At 39.0% G+C, this 19,929-nt stretch overlaps 1 protein-coding gene across 6 annotated transcripts in view; it reads right to left on the bottom strand.

The window, feature by feature from the left end:
* The window catches only part of LOC117430827 (active breakpoint cluster region-related protein-like), a 130,292-nt gene that overhangs the window by 15,808 nt on the left and 94,555 nt on the right, over window positions 1–19,929 (bottom strand). Inside the window, exon 1 of one of the 6 annotated variants that reach the window (XM_059001014.1) lies at window positions 1,198–1,911. The exons of the other annotated variants lie outside the window; for them this stretch is intronic. Within the exon in view, the coding sequence (XP_058856997.1) occupies window positions 1,198–1,359 (162 nt within the window). The 5' untranslated portion in view covers window positions 1,360–1,911. Of the gene's footprint in view, window positions 1–1,197; window positions 1,912–19,929 lie in introns of those variants that run through there. 6 annotated transcript variants of the gene reach the window in all.

The raw sequence follows: 19,929 nt of genomic DNA, 5'->3' as shown, positions 1-19,929 counted from the left end.
GATATTTTCAACATGGGTTGATAATGCAAAAAAAATGATTGTAATATGTTAATAAAAAAAAATAAAATGTATGAACCTGGAAGCTAATGAAGCCATGGAAAGACAGTAAGAGCTATGGGCTGAAATGTTACGCTTGGTTTTCATTCGTTTAAGTTTATTTAGATGCCCCACTAATTCCCAATACTTTACTGATGATAAAAACTACAGATTTGTACTAGATCAGTAACATACTATTTAGCAATTAACCCTTTTCATCCTCAGCTGCCCTAAACCTATTATATTGTCCAATTCAAGAGCTCCAGCCTTTTTCCTGAAGGAAATGACTGCCTATAATGTGCATGCATGCATGTAGAAGTTCAGGGCCTCATAAACACCGTACCAGTCAGGCTTAATACTACCAAGGCAACAATTGAACACAATTATAGCAATTATAGAACATTACCAAGGCATGCTCTAATATCCCACCTTATTATCCTATCCCTAACGAGAGCTACGATACGCTTGTGGCATTCTGTATTACTATACTATTCACTCTAATAACCCCAGGTGGTTAGTAAGCAACCATGACCACCACTTCATCCAAAGCCTACATGTCAAATCAACAGACGTTTCTTTTTCTTTTGCAACATTATAAATTAATAACACAAGTTTACATTAAGAAAGCTTTAAGAAATGATTTTTCAGAACCACATGTCATAGATATGCATAGCCTTAGTCCTACTTTTGGAGTTTAAAATAACTGTTTTATAAAAAGACCTCCTGCCTTTACAAATTAAACCCTTTTTCGTCCCATACAGCATTTGAGCCCTGTACAGGGTTAACCCAACTTCCCCATGAAACAAGCTGGAGAAAGTTCAAGTCAAGATGTGTCTGTAGTAAGAATGAATTGACTGCTCCCATCGTACATCGCAATGCAGTGAGTAGTGTTTAAAGCACACTAAATAAATAGCCTAAGCGCTACAGTCTAGACGTTAATAACACAACATGTTTATATGGCAATACTCAACTGATAATCAGCAACTCCAGTTCTGGAGGGCCACTCTATGCCGTGTTTAACTGTAATGAATGAATTAACTGCTTTTGAACCTCAAATTAACTGGCTCAATTAAACAATTCAGAACATGATGGAACAAAGACCCGGTCAGGTAGTGCCAGTGTTGTTATTATTTGTATTAAAATGATATTTTTTATAAAGACCTTTTGCCTGAGCAGTTTGTTCCGTACTCGACCCCACAGCTTGGCCCCGGTGTTTGGCTGTCTTTTAGTTTCAGGCTCTGTGACTCTCGTCTCCACACAGCAATGCTCCAGACGCTCGCACACAGAGTTCAGGTTACAGTCAGATACCAGAACATCCGTCATCCTTAATCAACTGCACCCACCGTTGGGGAAGCCTTGGAGAACAAAAAAAGGGGGACAAATCCCCAAGCCTGTCTTCGGAAGAAAAACAGCAGGCCACTCAAATGCTGTATATACACCAGCAACAGAAAAAAAAAAAAGAAAACTTGTGGCCAACTTTATGACCCAGTTTTTGGTTAAAATGTATTCTATTTATTCCCCTCGCAGGAAACAAATATGCTCAGCAGTGTTAAAATGATTCAGTAAACTAGAGGAAAATAAAACCAGCCTGGAATCCCCTCTTCAGTATTTTTCTGTTAATTCCACTGTAAATTGCCAACATCTCTTGTTCCCAGCTCAAGAAGAAAATGAAGAAATCAGCTGAAGCCCGAGATTGCAAACACACCTCCTACACTCCCAGGAACCGATAACACTCTTGAGAGCTACTGTACTGTAGTGTTACTGCAAAGAGACTCACTGCTCTAGCTCTGTCTGTAAGCGTTTGATGACAGTCAGTGGTGTATGACCAGATAGCAGGAGCAGACTTAGCTCAGACTCACAGCTCACCACTTGAGGAAGTGAGTACAAAAGGAAAAAAAAGAGAGAGAGAGAGAGAGAGAGAGAGAGAGAGAGAGAGAGAGAGAGAGAGAGAGAGAGGAGAGCAGGTCTGATGTCAATCTGTTCCAGATGTTAACCTCTTTTTTTAACCCTTCAACACACCATTTTTTTTTTAACATAGCATAATTGTATCTTCAAGTATTTGCTAATTATCTTATGCAATTAAAACAGTCCCGCATTTCCTGATCGTTTCATAGCATTTCAAAATCTGCTTTACTGATCTGATCTGTCGTGATCCAGATACCAAGCCTTCTTTTCCTTTCTCCTTCTCTCTCTCTCTCTATTTCCATCCACCAAATCTGAGCACAGTTCACCTACTTTCTTCCCATTATGCAAGTCGGAGTGCATTTTGTGTGTGCTACGGCAGCCCTGTAGGATAGGTCTCGAGGGGATTGGTGCTAATTGGTCTACAGAGTCAGACCCCTTTCTTAAACATGCTTCATTATACAGATCTGAAGAACCCTGAAGGTGGAATGGGAAGCTCAAAAGGTCTGGTTTTTCTTTTTTTAATGTCACACCTATCACTATTTCTCATCAAAACATGCAATTAATCATTGGATTTCCTTGGCAATGTTAGGATGACAAACCAAAATGAGGCTAATGATATTCATAATGTAATCATTTATAAAAGTAGCACCTGAATTAACTGGCCATCGCAGAGGCTGAACATGTGGCCACTTAAGCCAGCTTGGTTGCTCATTCATGGTACTCTGGATGATAACTTGTGTGGGCGCCCCTGGTATTATAGTCTCAGTGACTGTTCTACCTTCTACACAATTTTTTACTTGCATTGGAAACAGGCATCCCAGATGAAGCATCTGTATCTGATAATTACAAATGAATGAATAATGCCTTTTATTTTGCTGTCTGTTATTGTTCATGTCTGGCTTCATTTTAGAATATATATATATTTTTTTTGCAAGCAGCATTCATTGTAGCAACTCATTCCTTTTTAGGGATCAGAAGTTGACAGATCCTTTTGTATTGTGCATCTATTAAGCACGGACCGCTATATTTTGACAATCCTTTAGGCATCCATTGCAATTGTGGTTTGACAACAACAATGAAGACAGTCTTAGAAGGAATTCCATTTGAATCTAAAGAGGTGGGTTTCCACAGATTCAAAGAGACCGTGACCTTAAGAGATGCCTTAAAATGCGTTTCATTCTGAGACGTGATTAAAGCTTAGCGAAAAACACTTGATCCAAGACGTTCTTTTCTGTCTGCAACATTTAAAAGACTCTTTTTTGACAGTTTCGTATTTCCCCGAGACAGGCTTTCCTCCTCGCGCGGCCCGTCACTGCAGTGGGGAGTAAACGCTTCATTAAATGTTGTCAGAAAACGTTCCTTCTTGACGGGCAGTTCAGATGGCAAATGCCAAGAGGACTTAAGTAATCACTCATACGTACTGTACCTTCTGCACGTGTCCTGCTTCCTAACACTGCTAGCAACATTTAGGTATTATTATAATTAATAAATCAAGCGTTTGTGGAATTATACAGTCCAAGTCAAGCAATTTTAATTTTAACAATGAGTGACCAACTTTTTCCAATCAGCAATTTGTCTTCCAATAGATCCAGCATTATTAGCAATCCAGTCCCAATGAGGTTACTGCAATATATCATTTATTTCTTATTCAAATGTTTTATTTCAAGACCAGCATTTAAAAATGTATCCATTTGGACGTACCCACAGCATAATAATGATATGATAATGCATTAGTCCCTATACAAACAAAATAATATGCAGTTAGTTATTTAGCATGCCATCTCCTTAGAGGTAGAATCAACTCAATATTAAGAAGCAATTTCTTAAATTCTTAAATTCTTGAACAGAACAGGGAAAAAAAACAACACAAAGCAACTGAAGAAGAATACAGTAAATTCAAAAACCACACTGTAATAAATGAGGCACTGTTCAGATGGTGTATTAAAAGCACTGTAACCGTGACAGGACATGTGACAGCTGCCTGATAAAGACTGCCAGGAGCCACTTGCACACAGTGTATAATTTGATCAAATGTTGAGCAGAGACCTCGGTATTATGTATATTTCCTTATCGTATACAGTTTGTTTCTGGGTGCTTCAATAGTCCAGTTAACAATAAATCTGTCTGGCACGGAGGGTTCCCCTTCCAGTATCGGGTCTGGCCTTTGATGGAATCTGTGCTATACTGTTTACGTCTTCAGGCCATGGGGTGCTCTTTCCATAGTGTTTCAAGACCAAGTTCACATGGTCTTCGCCTGGGGACTTGTGTGGGGGTGAAATCAAACCTAATCAGCTGGATAACAGTTTCAGATTAAGAACAAAGGCTTCTGAAAGGCTGTTCTGTCATAGTACAGTACTGCGAAGCACGATTTGAGATCCAGCATGACAAACACAACAAGCACGGTTTTCTGTGTTTAACAGATTCAATTTTCATAAAGAAAACAGAATGTATTGTTACAAAGCGCACACACCATACTACCAAATATAAGCATTTTCATTTTAATTTAAATAATATTTAACAAATACCTTGAGGCTATGTTGTACTGTATACCAGTATTATCATTCAAATACTCTAACTGGAATATATAACTCCTTGATTAATATATAATGTAAATAATTTCTCTTGTGATATAGACTTGCGGTAGAAGATATGTTGTTCAAAGCTTATAGCTCCAGGGTGTGAATTGCACAATTTTTGGTTGCAAAACAAGTAATAAACAATACGGGCGAACCCAAGATCTAAACACCTTTCTCTACCACAAGACCACACTGCCTTTCAAATATAAAAGAAAGAAAAAAAGATTTTGCCACACGTGAAATGCTTCCAGTTTAACATTCTCAATTATTTCCCAATTAGATTATTCCAATTCTGTGCAAGGGGGATTTTTTGTTGCCACAATCCATGCCATCCATACTGAATTAAACTGGAAGCAAAATGCAACTAGCCTAGTGTCATCTGTTAACCAGACTAACTTTAAAAAGCACTCACTCGTGGGTCAAGTTATTTTATTTTGTTTGCTCTTAAATAAAGCAAACAGCCCATATTAGACCTTTGTTCCTCTCTGCCTGTTTGCAGACCCCGGTGGAGCTGACCTCTCTTAATTGGTGGCGCAATGCTAGTTTATAACTGATAGATAAATCCCTGAGGATCCCCCCCCCAGCTCACTCTAGGCTTTAGTGAACACATGCGTTACTGTGCTGAAAGGGGCCTTAATGAAAGGCAGATTGCTCAAAAGCCGTTTCTTGGTTAAGATTCAGAAGGGATATTTAAAACAAGGAATTTAAATGATCTTTTAAGAACCAGGGGGTTCTTGCTGTGTTCAATGTCTGAAATGTGTTCGGGTTTAGGGCCCTCATTTCCAAATACCAAAGCTACGACATATAAACTGCCCCATTAAGAGATACGTTTACCAGAAGGACTCTTATTTTTGTATTCGTATTGCATTCTTTTTACAGTGTTTTTCTGTTAATGTCTGGATTCATTTTAGAATCAAAATGTATTATTTTGCAAGAAGAGTTTTACAAACTAAGTTCAAAGCAGTTGCATTCTTTAAACATTTAACCAAACTAATTTGCAGATTGAATTCCTAGGCATGCATTTTGAATGTCAAAAGAGTTATTTAAACATTCAGTTATATTAAATTAATCTTGGATACATGCATTTGTTTTAATATAAAGAATTACGATAGGAAGTCTTGCTAAAGAATACATTTTTGGAATGGAAGCACAGGGTGCGTGTACATCATGCAGTTAATGTGCTAGATGTACTGTGAAGTAATGAAGAGATTAGCATACTGTTACATTGGATTAATCAATATTAAAACGACTGGCAAGCCCAAGACTTTTTCATGATCACTTCACAAAGCCAGTGCACTTCAACTGGCTTTGTGGGGAAGCTTGCATGGCACCTGGTTTAAATTCTTCCCCCCACAGTGCCCTTAGACTACTTGACAGATTGCATTTCTCCTCACAATTCCTACAGCAATTCCAATATATTTACTAAAAAGACCCAATACACATTCTGTAAACCTAGCCATTGGTTTCACAAGCTTCACATACAGAGACTGGAATCATTGGAACTAATGTTATTCTAAATCAACCCTTTACTGCATGACTTTTTCTTTCATGATAAGAAGAGAGTGTTCTTCCAGGAAGTAGGACGGACAAATGAAAACCTGAAAAATGTAGCCATAATATCAGCCTATGTAGTAGCCCAGATATGTAAAGAATGTCAAGCCCCTGTGGTATATCCGGAATTAAATTAGTGATCATACTGTATGTATATTCTTTTAATAGAAATGGGGGTGCCGTTGTTATTCTCTATAGCTCTGAGGTGCTCATTAGCATGATAAGGGCTGTGTGCGTTTAGTTTCTTCGATGCATGGCGAAGTGCTGAATTTAGTGATCGGAGGGCAATGTGATTCATGCAAATAAGCACAATATTCACTGGATACCCAAGAGAACAACCCCTTTGATCATGCACAGCCCACAGTCTTTCATCAGTGTTTTCAAAATCTCTTTAAGACTCAACACAGGCTTGTCAATCTTTTTGGCAGAACAAATATATTCTTTGAACATTGCCACTGAAGTCTTTGTGTCACTGCGTTTATGTAAATGTCCTGGAGCTGCCATATTGTACAGCACAGCTGAACTGATTAATATATTGTATTTACTGTACCCTCTCCTAATTATGCCTAGTAACACTGCAACACACCAAACCATACTGGTAATCAAACCTTCATAAATACTTGAAAGATGTCTAAAATGGGTCACTGATGGGTTGTGGTGCTTCTGATGACAATCTTGTTTAAGAAACGATTGATTCAACTGTATTGTTAATATCCTGTGCTTTGTATTTGGTATAATTCTGTAACTGCGACCTAATTCCTCCTCATGAGACAGATGGCCTATAAAAAAACGAATGGGATTCTTCTATTTATACGAAGAGAAAGGGCAAAACATCAAACAAAAGAAAGACATATGAAAATATAAGTGTGACAAATAGGGTCAGACAAGGCATTTACCATCATACTGCAAATCACTTGTGCTTAAGAAATAGGACATAAGTACACATGCAGTACAGACACCTCCACTACACAATGGTCTCTTAAATAGGATAGATTCAATGAAACAGCTCAGAAACAAAGACAACCATAAGGGGGCTGTGTGGTGCAGTCAGTTAATGCACTAGCCATACATCTCAGGATGCTTGGATTCAGATCTGGCTTTGGGAAGTTAAGTGTGACATGGTGGTCTCAACTCAGCCCTTGGTGGACAGTTATCCACCGCACGTTCCACGAACAATGGGCCCTGGGCAGTCTATGGAGAGTCCACGGACTCGAACATGCAAACAGAGCTGCTCTCTCGCCACTTACTACTGGGGAAAGCATGCTTCTTTTTCCAGTGCCGCTGTGCTGCCAAAATCCATCAGAAAATAACAAACCACAAAAATAAAATAAAAAGTCCTTTGTTGGGAGTCGTCAATTGAATTGGACAGTCAGTGGTTTTCCAAGATGTTCGGTTACGGTGGTTTGGTTTCATGTGCACAGCGGGTCACAGCTATGGAGGCAATGGGGTGTTCTAGTGATACAAGATGAGACGCAAAACCAGGGTCCTATTGTAAGTGGTTGGAACAGCAGTTGTTGACTCATAGTTCACCCCCTTGTCTGTAAGTCACTTTGGATAAAGGTGTCTGCTAAATTACTATTATAATAATCACCTTTCTTACAAATATCTTAGAGAGCACACAGTGCATGTACAGCAGCCTCATCCTCCTGAGCATATAAATCTTATAATAACTCAGAACATAAATTAAGCATGTTTTCCAAGTCATTTCTTCTGGAAAGCCAGTATTTCTCTTTTACTATAGATCACAAAATGTAACCAAAACAACGACTTCTAGCCTGGACGTCGCCGTTCGAGTCCAGGCTATTCCACAGCCGACCGTGGACGGGAGCTCCCAGGGGGCGGCGCTCAATTGGCCGAGCGTCGTCCGGGGGGAGGGAGGGTTACGTCGGCCAAGGTGTCCTCGGCTCACCGCGCACCAGCGACCCCTGTAGTCTGGCCGGGCGCCTGCGGGCTTGCCTGTAAGCTGCCCAGAGCTGCGTTGTCCTCCGACGCTGTAGCTCTGAGGCGGCTGCACGGTGAGTCTGCAGAGTGTAAAGAAGCGGGCGGCTGACAGCACACGCTTCGGAGGGCAGCGTGTGTTCATCCTCGCCCCTCCAGAGTCAGCGCAGGGGTGGTAGCGGTGAGATGAGCCTAAAAAATAATTGTGCATTTCAAATTGGGGAGAAAATAATAAAAACTAATTGGCAACGACTAAATTAAAAAAAAACAAAAAAAACAAACAAACAAACAAACAAAAAAAAACCCAAAAAACAACGACTTCTAATTTCTCAGATCAGTATTCTGTTTGGGCTAATGGGCTGGGTTACGGGACAGCTAAATTACTTCCATATCATATGAAGTAATTGTGGCTTTCATTACATAGTCCCGAAAATTCTTCCAAAATAAACAAACAAACCGATGTCCTTGTTGGCAACTGAAGCCTTCATCAGGCAAGTGTTTCTACAGCTTGCATCACCAAAGACGCACACTTTCTTGGACTGGTCATAAAATGTGTTTTTTTCTTTCAGTGAAGTGAAACAAACTGCAAAAAAAACATTAAACATTAATTCCACAGGCTCAGTGCCCAACTAACCTATTGTGATGTCATGGCAACATACTGTATGCAATCCAATCTCAATTCAATAAAAATAATCTCTAGTAAAACCTAACCAACATGACATCACCTGTGGGATATGAAAGTGACATTTTAACCTAAAGCAAATTATGAACAGGCACCACAGAAGATTTGACTAATAAAGCATCACAAGCAGTAGTAAACACATTATCCACCACAGCCAGACTGACACAAAAAGAAGCAAATTCAGACAGAACTGTGAACAACATACAAGAAGATCCCTTTATCATTGTACAAATACTGTAACTGAGCTTGCATTAGGACACATATTAGATTGTTCCAACACACAGTGCAAATGTATTCAGAGATTAAAATTAACATATATTTGCATTCATCACTGTATCAAAATGGTATGACTTTTTACTGAACAAAAGAGCTCCCCTTTGTTTAGATGGCAATTTGATGGTGTTCCCTGTTTATTTTACTCCTGCAATGCTCCGAACGTCCCTTAGCATTGCCCCACAAACACCTCAGTGAACAAGCTTCAACTTTCAGTTCATTATTGTGCGCAATTAAAGCACATTAATGAAATAATAAAAGCAGAAAAGTCCAGTCCTCGTCTTTCTAACTTGGTAGCTGGTTGAAACTGTATGCTTCCTCTGATTTGCATGCATTATCATACAAAAACAATATTTCTCTCCGACTGTCAAGCCAACCTTAATCTTTCCTTTTTTTTTTTTTTTTTTACTAACCTTTGCCCACTGCGTTGTTTCATGTCTAAAGAGCTGCATACAATTTGCATTCATTAATGAACTAAGGTTAACAAGTTTCTATTTTTCATTGTCATACGTCAACCTTCTTTATTATTTCTCTATCAAGCCCTGTCAGGTTTAATATATATATATATATATATATATATTTTATAGCTAACTGGCACCATCTGTACAGTACATTCAAATAGATTTTTAGAGTTTCTAATGTCAGCGCTGGCAGCATAATGCGTTTGCTTGGCATCAGGGGGCCTGCCTGTGAATATTCAAGCTCTGGGGCTGCTCCCAGGGGCACTGGGGAATCACTGTAGCGTGAAAGCCCAGGTTAGGACCCTGAAGGTGATCTGCGTGGCTACATCCTCAGGCAGTCTGCAGTTCACTCAGTACTGAGGAACAAGGAATTAACCCCCTCCCAAGATTCCCAGCTCTAGACAGTCTGACTCCAGTACTATTCTCCTGACTTTCATTAATGCAGCTTTTCAACGCTTCAGATCATATTTAATGCACTCCTCTCTACCTGTATTAAGAAGGAACGCGACTCGAATTACAGAATACAAAAACGGAGATTGCCCTCTGCGAGTAACGCGTTCATTTTTCTTGGCAGAACCATCGCCTGTGCAATATTTTGAGACCAAAACATGTTTGAAGCTCCTGTACTCCTTAAAGATGCTGCATAAATATTCTTACCCGTACCATGTTGATCATATCAGCTGTATAGGTGTTTCCAGAAAAATGTTACAAGAAATACATAAAACTGTATAAGGCAACAAGAAATTATATTTTAGTTTAGAACTGAACATGGCTGTGGAGCAATACAGCTTTAAATCAATGTGTTTGTTTTTCTTATACATTGGAATAGTACTACACAGTATTCAGCATGTGTGTAATACACCCACGCACCGTGTTTAATAAAACAGTAGAAATATGACCTCCAGTTAAAAGGATAACACCCACCCACCCTGTGTGTTGTTAGAGCCAGGATGTAGATGCATCAGTAAATGTGTTATTATATAAGTGAATTCTTTCACTGAAGTACTGATAAATAAAGCATAATGAGGGGGGGCTCCATCTGCATTTGGGGACTGTGTTCCTTTGATCAGGGAAAACATGGGAATGATGTAAATTCACAAGGGGCTGGGTTCTTCAGGCAAATGGCTCTGGCGGTCTGTTTGTATTTTGCTTAACGAGGATCCAGGGGAGCTACAGCAATACTTTCCAATCAGTCAACTGAAATGAAAACTGAAAATATTCAGATTGTGTTACATGCATCATGAAAAGTCATTATATACCCTTTAATAACCCATCTGAATTCACTGGTATTTTTTTTTAGTCCAGCTTTGTAGATGGATGGAATGAGGCACATGAATTAAATAAAAAGGTTCGCCCCAATGGTTATAAGGGTCCCCTTGGTTGAAAAAAAAAAAAAAGTCATTCAATTCAAGTGTAACGCAAGAACTGCCTTCTAAACTTCATGTGTATACTCACAATTGAGCAAGCCTACTAAAACAGAATAAAAAACAAACAAAAAAAATCATTCTTAATTCTGTGTTAAACACGAATTATCAAGTGGAAGTGAAGCAAGAAACGAGTTCTGAATCAGCTGCTCACACACAGAGAATTCCTGGCATTCGTATTTAAAAATAGTGAACTGTCTGAAGTCAGGGTTCATTTCTGAATCACTGTCTAATTTGCAGCGGACCCTAGAGTAAACATAGCCGTCATTTCCTACAGTCCTTAGGCACAATTTGTTCTCCAGATCATCATGAATCAGGCCAAGACTGCAGCACACTCAGTTTACAAAACTGCAGCATTCCTCCAGGTCAGAGGTGACACACACAGCTTCTATGACAATGTTTACGTCTGCACCATTAGATTCACTAGCACAGACAGCCACGGCAAATTACTAGCCTGCTTCTCACTTTTCAAAAGGCTCAATGAATGGACAGGGTTTTTACAACAGCATAACAAGCACCTTTGTTTATAAAAAGTAAAAATAAACCCAGGCTATGGCATTTAGATAAGGTAGCTAAATAGCTACCTACACTAGTAGAATGGTACTTAAAATGTTTTTATACCCAAGATATAGGCACTAAAATATAGTTGCCTTTAAAATTATAATTACTGTACAAAACATGCTCCCATTGTGTATGATAGCACTGTCTGAAGTTTGTATATCACAGGATGTATTCATGATAAGCCCCTCCCAAACTTTGTCGCTGACTATAGATAGCAATATGGGGTGAATATGCTTTGGCTAAAAGTGAGGACATAAAAAAGAATGTTAAAAGCTATTAATTAAATAATTGCTTAAATAAATATCGTCTCCAGTCTTGGGTGTTTTTATAATATTATACTTGCTGTGATTGTTGTATCTTGATTCCCATGTTTAGAAAACCAGGAATAATCTGTTTCCAAGGTCCTGCTATCAGAGCATAACTGGTGCCAGACAGCAATTTCCATAGCTCGGTTTGTTCTGGACAGCGAGGCTCCAAATCTCAGCATTGTTTATTTCTGAGCAGAGCATTATTCTGTGCAAACAATCAGATACATGTTTCAATGTGTACAGCACGATATCATCAGGGCTTGCTTGTTTGTGTTCCAACCCGAAAACGCATACCTGCTGAGCCAAACACCAGGACAATGCAGACAAAAGGGCCGTTACCGTGAAATAAAAATCCACCATATAGAAACTGGTCTAATGTGATTGTCACATGCTATTGAATCCATCATCTTGGTACAGCATCTACTGTGGTGAACATGCATTATGCATAACCTCACATCGGGCAGTAAGTTTTACCATCAAAATGTGGTTGAATTATTTATACAGCAGTTTTTTTTTTTTTTTACTGACATTCAATAAATAGTCAGGCAAAATAACCATAATACAAGATCTCTTACATTTCTAAATTCCTCCTACAGTACCTGCAACAAAGGATGCTTCATCAGTTACACTGAAGCTATTGAGTTCCTACATTATCTCTTATCCAGAAGGTTCATATTAAACAAGCAGCATGTGGGCAGGACTGCTGCTGCCAAGTTAAGAGTGCAATTAGAAACAGCATTCGCTGCCAGCTTTCAGATATAATATAGCTGTGATAGTTATGAGGAACTTTGCTCTATTTAATTGATGTCAGACCCATTTGTCTGAAAGGCAGAGTTTCGAATTAAATAAGGAACAGAAGTTACTGGCTCGATCTTAATAAGAATTTCTTCCTGCCACAATACACCAACATTGACTGAGATTACGTGCCGTGCGCCCAGGTCTACAGTTGCCCTAGAATGAACGTATGGATATTTTAGATGTGTGCACTAGACAGCAGTTTGTTTGCAGTGAAGCAGAAATAACCATATTCAGCAAAATCTACACCCTCTTTCTTTTCTATACAATCACATAAAAGTCACTTTGTCACTTTTGGGATTCTTTCAATATAATCATTTATTTGTGTAAATTAATCATTACTGTATATAAAAGTGGTGCTAAATAAATGTGTTCTCCCGCAGTTTAATAATAATGTCTAATGTTAGTAATAAAAGGATTATACCAGGATCCTACTGGAGATATGTTGGTCAGCATTGCTGGAAGGCAGGACCAGGACTGAATGCAAAGTTTCACATACTACTAGAACTTTCAAAAGACGCTATGATAATTAACTGATATTCTCTTGGGGTTAGTGAAGAAACTTCAATAGCCCTATGTTACTGTAACAACGTAATTGACTCAGTAATCAATTCTACCAGAAGTACAGAGAAAAAAATCTTTAAAAAAATCTTAAAAGCATAACCACTACAGATCCGGTAATCCTTAGTCAGCATGCCCCTAAGCACAAGTGTTCCTACAGATAAAGTGCATATGGCCGTGAAGCTATGCATAATCCATGTGTTTTCAAACTAGAAGCACCAAATGACTGCTAAAAGGATTTACTTGCTTTAGGATAAAGGCTGAGTATGAAACCATGGGATGAGTAAGGGAGCTTCTTCAGCCACGAATCACATCAAAACAGAAAGGCATGCGTCTGAGAGACAGAGCAAACACCTGCAGGCATTTCGCTGAGACATCGTTGAGTCTGTACAGACTCTCAAGCGTTTGGAGACGCAGGTGATGTGGACTCCAGGTGCACAAGGTAATGTCCTCCAGGCTATCTATTTCCTCTCTCGTGGAATACGGTTTCTCATTGTGCCTGTAGAGGCAACAGGTCTCTGATGGAGAGCACAAGAACAAGACTCAGTGACCACATGCTTTTAAAAGAAATATTCACAGCCAAAAAGTAATAATATTACAGTGTACAAGTGAACCAGATTTGGGACACTGCAACTTCCTGGAGAGTAGACGAGCACTGCCCCACACTGTTTGAAATTAAGCTATCAGAAGGTTGGGACAACATGTATTATATTCTTCTTGCTGGCGTTATATGGTTGTTTCTTCTTACTAGATGAGTATTTGATGTGCTTATTAACTATTCCAGCAAAACAGCCTTCTCAGGGCTACATTAAGAGAAGTGAGGTGGGGAAACATATTAGTGTTGCGCAGTATACTGAAGCCCACAGGTGAACACTGAACACTGGAGTCTGTGCAACACTGATACCCTTCCCCACCTCACGCCCCCACACTCAGCCCTAATGAGTCTTTTTCAAAGCATTTTTGCTGGAATAGTTTGTAAGCATGACAAATAGAGAATCATACAGCGCGCACATAACATGACATTAAAGAGGTAAGAAATGAAATATTAGGGAAATGTTGATGGTATAAAGTATCCCTTGAAGGTCACCAATAGCACACATCAAGGATAGTGTCTTCAATTTGAGTCTCAGGAGGACAAACAAACCTACAATCTGATTTACAAGCAAGTAGCTATATTCTCTGCCTTGGGGCTACACATTTAAATGTAATTCAGGTGGCATCACAGCCTGTCAACTCCTTTATGATTTGGGATCTCTGTTCTTCTTGACCATGCAATACTCTTTTATAAAGGTAGCCCTGGAGTCCCTCAGGGATACAGATACTGATGGAGAACACAGGGGACGCCTACGTTTCATCACGGCTGGATGGTGGCAAAGTTGAGAGCGAGACTCTGGGCTATTACACACTGACAGCCTCTTTTATTAAGCGTGGCCTCTGCATGTGTTCTGCACAAGCAGGCTAATTCATTTCTTGTAATGTATGCTGAAGAAGGAGCCCGGTTGTATGATACAGAGAGCTGAATGCTTTATAGGTTTTGTTTTGCAAAATGAACCTCAGGTTTAGTAAGAACGTTCTGAAGGTCATGCTAAGCAACCAGTCTGAAAAGTGAAGGTAAGACACAGTATAATGCTCCAGACGATAGAAACATTCCTGCAACGTTACCAATAAACAATAGCATGTTTTTTTTTCTTTTTTTCTTCCAGAATACCATTTGTTTAAAAGCTTTGTGAACGTCACCCTATTTCGTATGGAACACCATGGTCACAGAATACAATCATTTGTAGTAAATTATTTGTATTTCATAGATGCTGCTTACAAGTAACTTATTATCCACTGCTTTGTATGCACTATTGCAATATAGTGATTCAAATGCATTTTAACCTGGGCTATGTGGAATGTTTAGGTCATGGGACTGGAGTTTGTCAGATATACATCTCTATATGTACAGCAGATATTCAAACATGCAAGCAACTAATCAGTGAAAAATGTGAAAAATGGACCCGCATTCATTTAGGAAGAGAAAAATTGAGCTAATATTAAACACCTTAGATGCAGACAGGAGCAGCTAAATCAATGCTGTTTTTGGTACTTAAATAAAATAAACTCAGTGCGTTTCATACCAGTGTCTTGATCATTTTAACCACCTCTGAGCAATGCAAACTGAAACTAACACAGCAGTGAGAACAACCTGATGTGATAGTATGTGCTGTCGCATTAGGAAAGTCAATATTAGAATTGAATCGAGGCACGCTGGGTTTAACAATCATAATCAAACCTGTGTGCAGCAATAAAACTGAGCCCAGCAGGTCCTCTGTTACTCTGTTCCTTGCGATTACCACCAGCCTCTCTGAGAGCTCTGGAACCCATTAGTTACTCAGTGGCAACACCTTTTTTACGTACCCTTGTGTGGAGGAAGCGGTGAGTTAACCCCACCTCTTGCAATGCCGTTTCTCTCCCCATCTATCACTGTTGACAAGCAGAGCGTTGTTTTTGAACTATCATTAGACACCGGCCCTGGGGAATGTCTGAAAGTGGCATGACACATTACAATGCAGTTTGATCAGAAACACTGTATGATAGATGAGCCCCTGTCTTAACACCATTACTGACAGGCACACTGAATGCATACTTATTTAGGCACATTACATAAAACGCGTGCTTTGTCTCAAACAAAGGAAAGCCTAGGATTCAACAGACTTTGCCAATGACTAAGATCATGTAGCTAATTATGGTTTGTGGCAGTATAAGTATATATATATATATATATATATATATATATATATATATATATATATATATATATGAAATGTAAAATAAATAGGAAAGCTGTGCTTAGAAAAGATGACATACTCATTCAAAAGCCCAAGAAACAGGTTTGGTTTTCACTGTCTAATTCCACTGTTCAGTGGATCCTTCACCTCCGATTTCCTCACAGCAGTGATACACTCAGGGTTGTCTCAGGGATATAAACAGATCTTAATCTTGACAAGGCTATTGCTGTGGTCATGGGACCTAGACCCCCCACAACGGAACAGTCACCAACATGACTATGAAGGTTTGCTCGGGAAAGATCGGCTAAACAAACTTTCTCATGGACTGACGTGAGACCCTTCGCTCTCCTGGGCATAGACAAACGCATAAAAGTTGTAAAACACTGTGGCTTAAAACTATAAGCAGTGTCTGAGTAAATCATCCAGGAGGAGTCCAGAAACATGCCTAATGCAGATTTTGACTTTGGTGAAGTCTCTGCTATTTTTGTAAAATTGTTGAAGAGAATGTCATTTAAGGACACACTTGAACAAGTTAAAAAGCAATGAACAGCTTTTTGTAGATAACACATACACCAGTTGAAACAATTATAACTGCTTCATGCATCAGATAAGTGTTTACTGTTACAGTAAAACCATAGCTGCTTGACCGCTGTGTAGTAGTGACCAATTGGGGCTTGACTGGAAGGCGGTGCAAGAACGTCACAAGAGCGTTCAGTTTCCAGGTCATTTCTCTAAAGTCAATATTCCCTCAAGCAGTGAGGAGACTGTAAGAGAAGCTCTGTACCCGTGGTCTTCCTCTCGGTCAAGGCCATTCCTGTATCAGCTTCAAGCCCTTAGATCAGTAGTGAGCTCCTGTTCAGATGACTCTCCTTCTCTTAGTCACCCGTGGCTCAAGACTTGGAAACACTATTCGTCTCTTAACAGGGTTTAAAATACCAACCTGCTGTGCAATAAACTTGTAACCTTTTCATTTAAAAGGCCATACAGCAGACTTCTGTCAACCGCTTTTTAGTTACAGGTTGAGCAACTAACGTGTCCAAAACAGTAATACATTATTCTACTACAACATGATCTTTAGGAACCTTAGATTATTTATCTTGAATTGCATTGACTAGCAAACTAGACACAAGAATGACTAACTGCTAAGCACTTTGTGCATTTAAAATGACTAAGAATTACTCACAAACAAATAAATCCATTTACCAATGTACATTTCCTATAATAATTCATCGTGTTTGTTTTTTTTGTATTTATTAATTACTGACCTAATGTCAATTTTAATGTGGGAACATTTTTAATCAAGATCTTCAGGACTGTGGTCAAATGTACAGTGAAGCAGTCAAACCCGTTATCAGATCCCATGTCATTGCTGCTGACTTCACAAATCCAAATGTTTCATTACAAAAAAAAAAAATCTTTGTGCATTATTACCATTTAAGGACTTTTTATATTTTCGACCTCGTCTATTTAAATAAATCAGAAACACTCCCAAGGGAGGAAAGCAAAAACCTGCAGCTGGTTCCAAGGAGCTTGACGACTTAGACAAACAATCTGAAATCTGAGACATCCCTTTGGTTGTGAAACCCATTCACCAAAACATGCCGTCTTTCACATTTACAGGATTCACCTCTTATTAGTCCTGCCAACACTATCACTTTTCTTCTGCTTGAGATATTTTAGTTCTATGCTTGTAAGTTATAGTTCTATTTGGAATATGCAACTATTTAAAAAGTCAACACTTTGAGAGAGATGTAGATAAAAAGCTGCAGCTGCTTCCTGATACCCAATCAGGTCATGACAACAGACCATGTGACCTAAAGTAAAGATACCAGGATGCAGAAGTTTATCCGTAGTGTTACATTTGAAACATTTTCATTTCTTAAATTAAATGTTTTAAAAAAACAAAAAAAACATTAAAAACGGGTAAGAGCAATAAGGTTACTAAGCAAATAAGAGGTAAGAAAATGTATTATAAACCATAGGTGAGCACGTCTTCAAAGCATTTAAAGTAATTGTAGCTAACAAAATAATTCCATAACCCTTAGCCATTTTGCACTTCGATTAGCCACATAGGTCCAAATGTGCAGGGTTAAAAGAAAGACACGTATTTTCATTTTAAAACATGATACCTAGTACTACTTCAGGTAAAAGTAGCTCTCGGTTTCTCTGCCTTATTCTTGGATTATCTGTTTGCACTTGCACGTCCTGTGTCATTTCACTAGGGGTGCTGGGGGAGCGGGCCCCCCCTGGCTTGAAGTACAGTGGTGCTGTGCACCTGTGGTGCAGTGATAAACCCGGCTAGTTTCTGAATCTTGTGAGTATTGTGTGTGTGTGCAGTGCACTGCGTCTTTTCACATTGCCTTGGACCACACACTATGACAGAGCAATCAGCGGCGAGTGTCACAGCAAGGGCGGGATATTTTATAAATCATTCGGTTGCAATCACGCGAGAGTTAATTAGCAACTGGAACTGCGAGTGTGTACAGTAGAAGAAGGCGGCTTATTGAAAAGGTCTCAAAAAAGAATATTCCATTTTTTTTTTTTTTTTGCACCACCTACTAAAATCAGCTTGACAAAGTGACATTCTGGACATGCTAGATGTCCATTGCCTCATGAAAAAAAATAATCAGCATCGCAAGTCAACCTTTGGAGCCTTCTGACTGTCCTTGTGTACAACGACTACTGTAAATAAAATACAACTGTTCAACCTGTTTTTACAGTAAACATTTCTAAATTGCAGTACTTCAGTGGATGACAGCGTTTTACACTACTTTACGATTTGTTTGCTCTAAATGTTTTATGTTAAGAATGTTGTAAAAAATTGAAGCAAGGACTGTGGTTAAAGCGTTTTCTTTTTCTTTTTTTACTTAAATAGATAAACAGGTGTTGATGCTGTAACATAACATCAACTGAAGGCTTCCATCATATACAGGGGTTACAGTTTTGTTAAATGTCTTTCAGCATCCCTACTATACAAATTGTTCCAGCGCAACTGCTCAGTGGTTTCTTATGGGTCAAAGCATGTTACAGGCTGAAAGCCTGTCAGTCAACAGGGCTGACTGGTTACTGACAGGAAAGAAGCCAGTGAAGGGGGGGGGGACAATTTCACTCTCCCGGTGAAATGACCTATGAAGTACAGGACAGTCTAAAAACATGGCTTTTCTTTAACCCAGTGTATTACCAGATATCATGTTTTGAAATGAAAATACGTGTTTGCTATAAGATGTGTTTCTTTCAAAACTGCACATTTGAGCCTTGTAAAATGAAAATATCTGCATGGTAGAGACATTATTAAGGAATTGTGTTGCTTGCTACACTTACTTTAAACATTTCATCATGCCTTTAACCACCCCATTGTTCAATAATGTATTGCAATGCCGTGAAGTCAGAAAAAGCAACTGGTTTTTATTTTCTTTAATACATGGCAACAAACATGTTGGACTTTTTTTGTATATATAAATGGTGGGTAAGTCCATGTAAATGCATAATACTTCAGAATTCTAAAATCACTTTTTCTCCTCATGGGCAATGTACTCCAGATGTAAACAAGGAACATTTAAAAACACAAACCGAACAGCCCGCAGTGTGTCCTAACCACAACAAAAAAAAGGCTCTTGGCAAAACAATAAAAAAAATACAGAGTACAGTTAAATAACTAAACAATACATTCCAGCATGACAACAAATTAGTATGCGATTTAAAAATGTGCGCAGTGTACAATACAGCAAATGAAGCCCATTGCTTCAGTTCTTTACCATGCTAACCTATGCCTTACAACACAACACACATTTTAGCTTTTATATAAGGGGCGCATGATAAATGATTAAATGTTTAAATAAAACCAGTGCTGGTTTGCATGGTTAAAGTTATGTGTAGGGGGTCTCTCCTTTTAAAATAGTAAAACTGCTTGGAGAACAGAGCTATCAGATTGAAACTTTAAAAGCAACCATTCCTCCCTAAGTTCTTTCCAAGGGGAAGGAGCCAATTACAGACGGAGAAGCCCCCACCCCCACCCCACTTTGAGATTAAAGGAGAAATTCACCGTTCGCAGTCATGCTTCACCAAACAGACTTATTCACAGGAAGGA

This window comes from Acipenser ruthenus, chromosome 26 (genome assembly GCF_902713425.1).
Source record: "Acipenser ruthenus chromosome 26, fAciRut3.2 maternal haplotype, whole genome shotgun sequence".
In the NCBI taxonomy this organism is placed as follows: Eukaryota; Metazoa; Chordata; class Actinopteri; order Acipenseriformes; family Acipenseridae; genus Acipenser; species Acipenser ruthenus.
The sequence above is the reverse complement of the archived record's forward strand: the minus strand, read 5'-3'. Positions and strand labels throughout refer to the sequence as shown.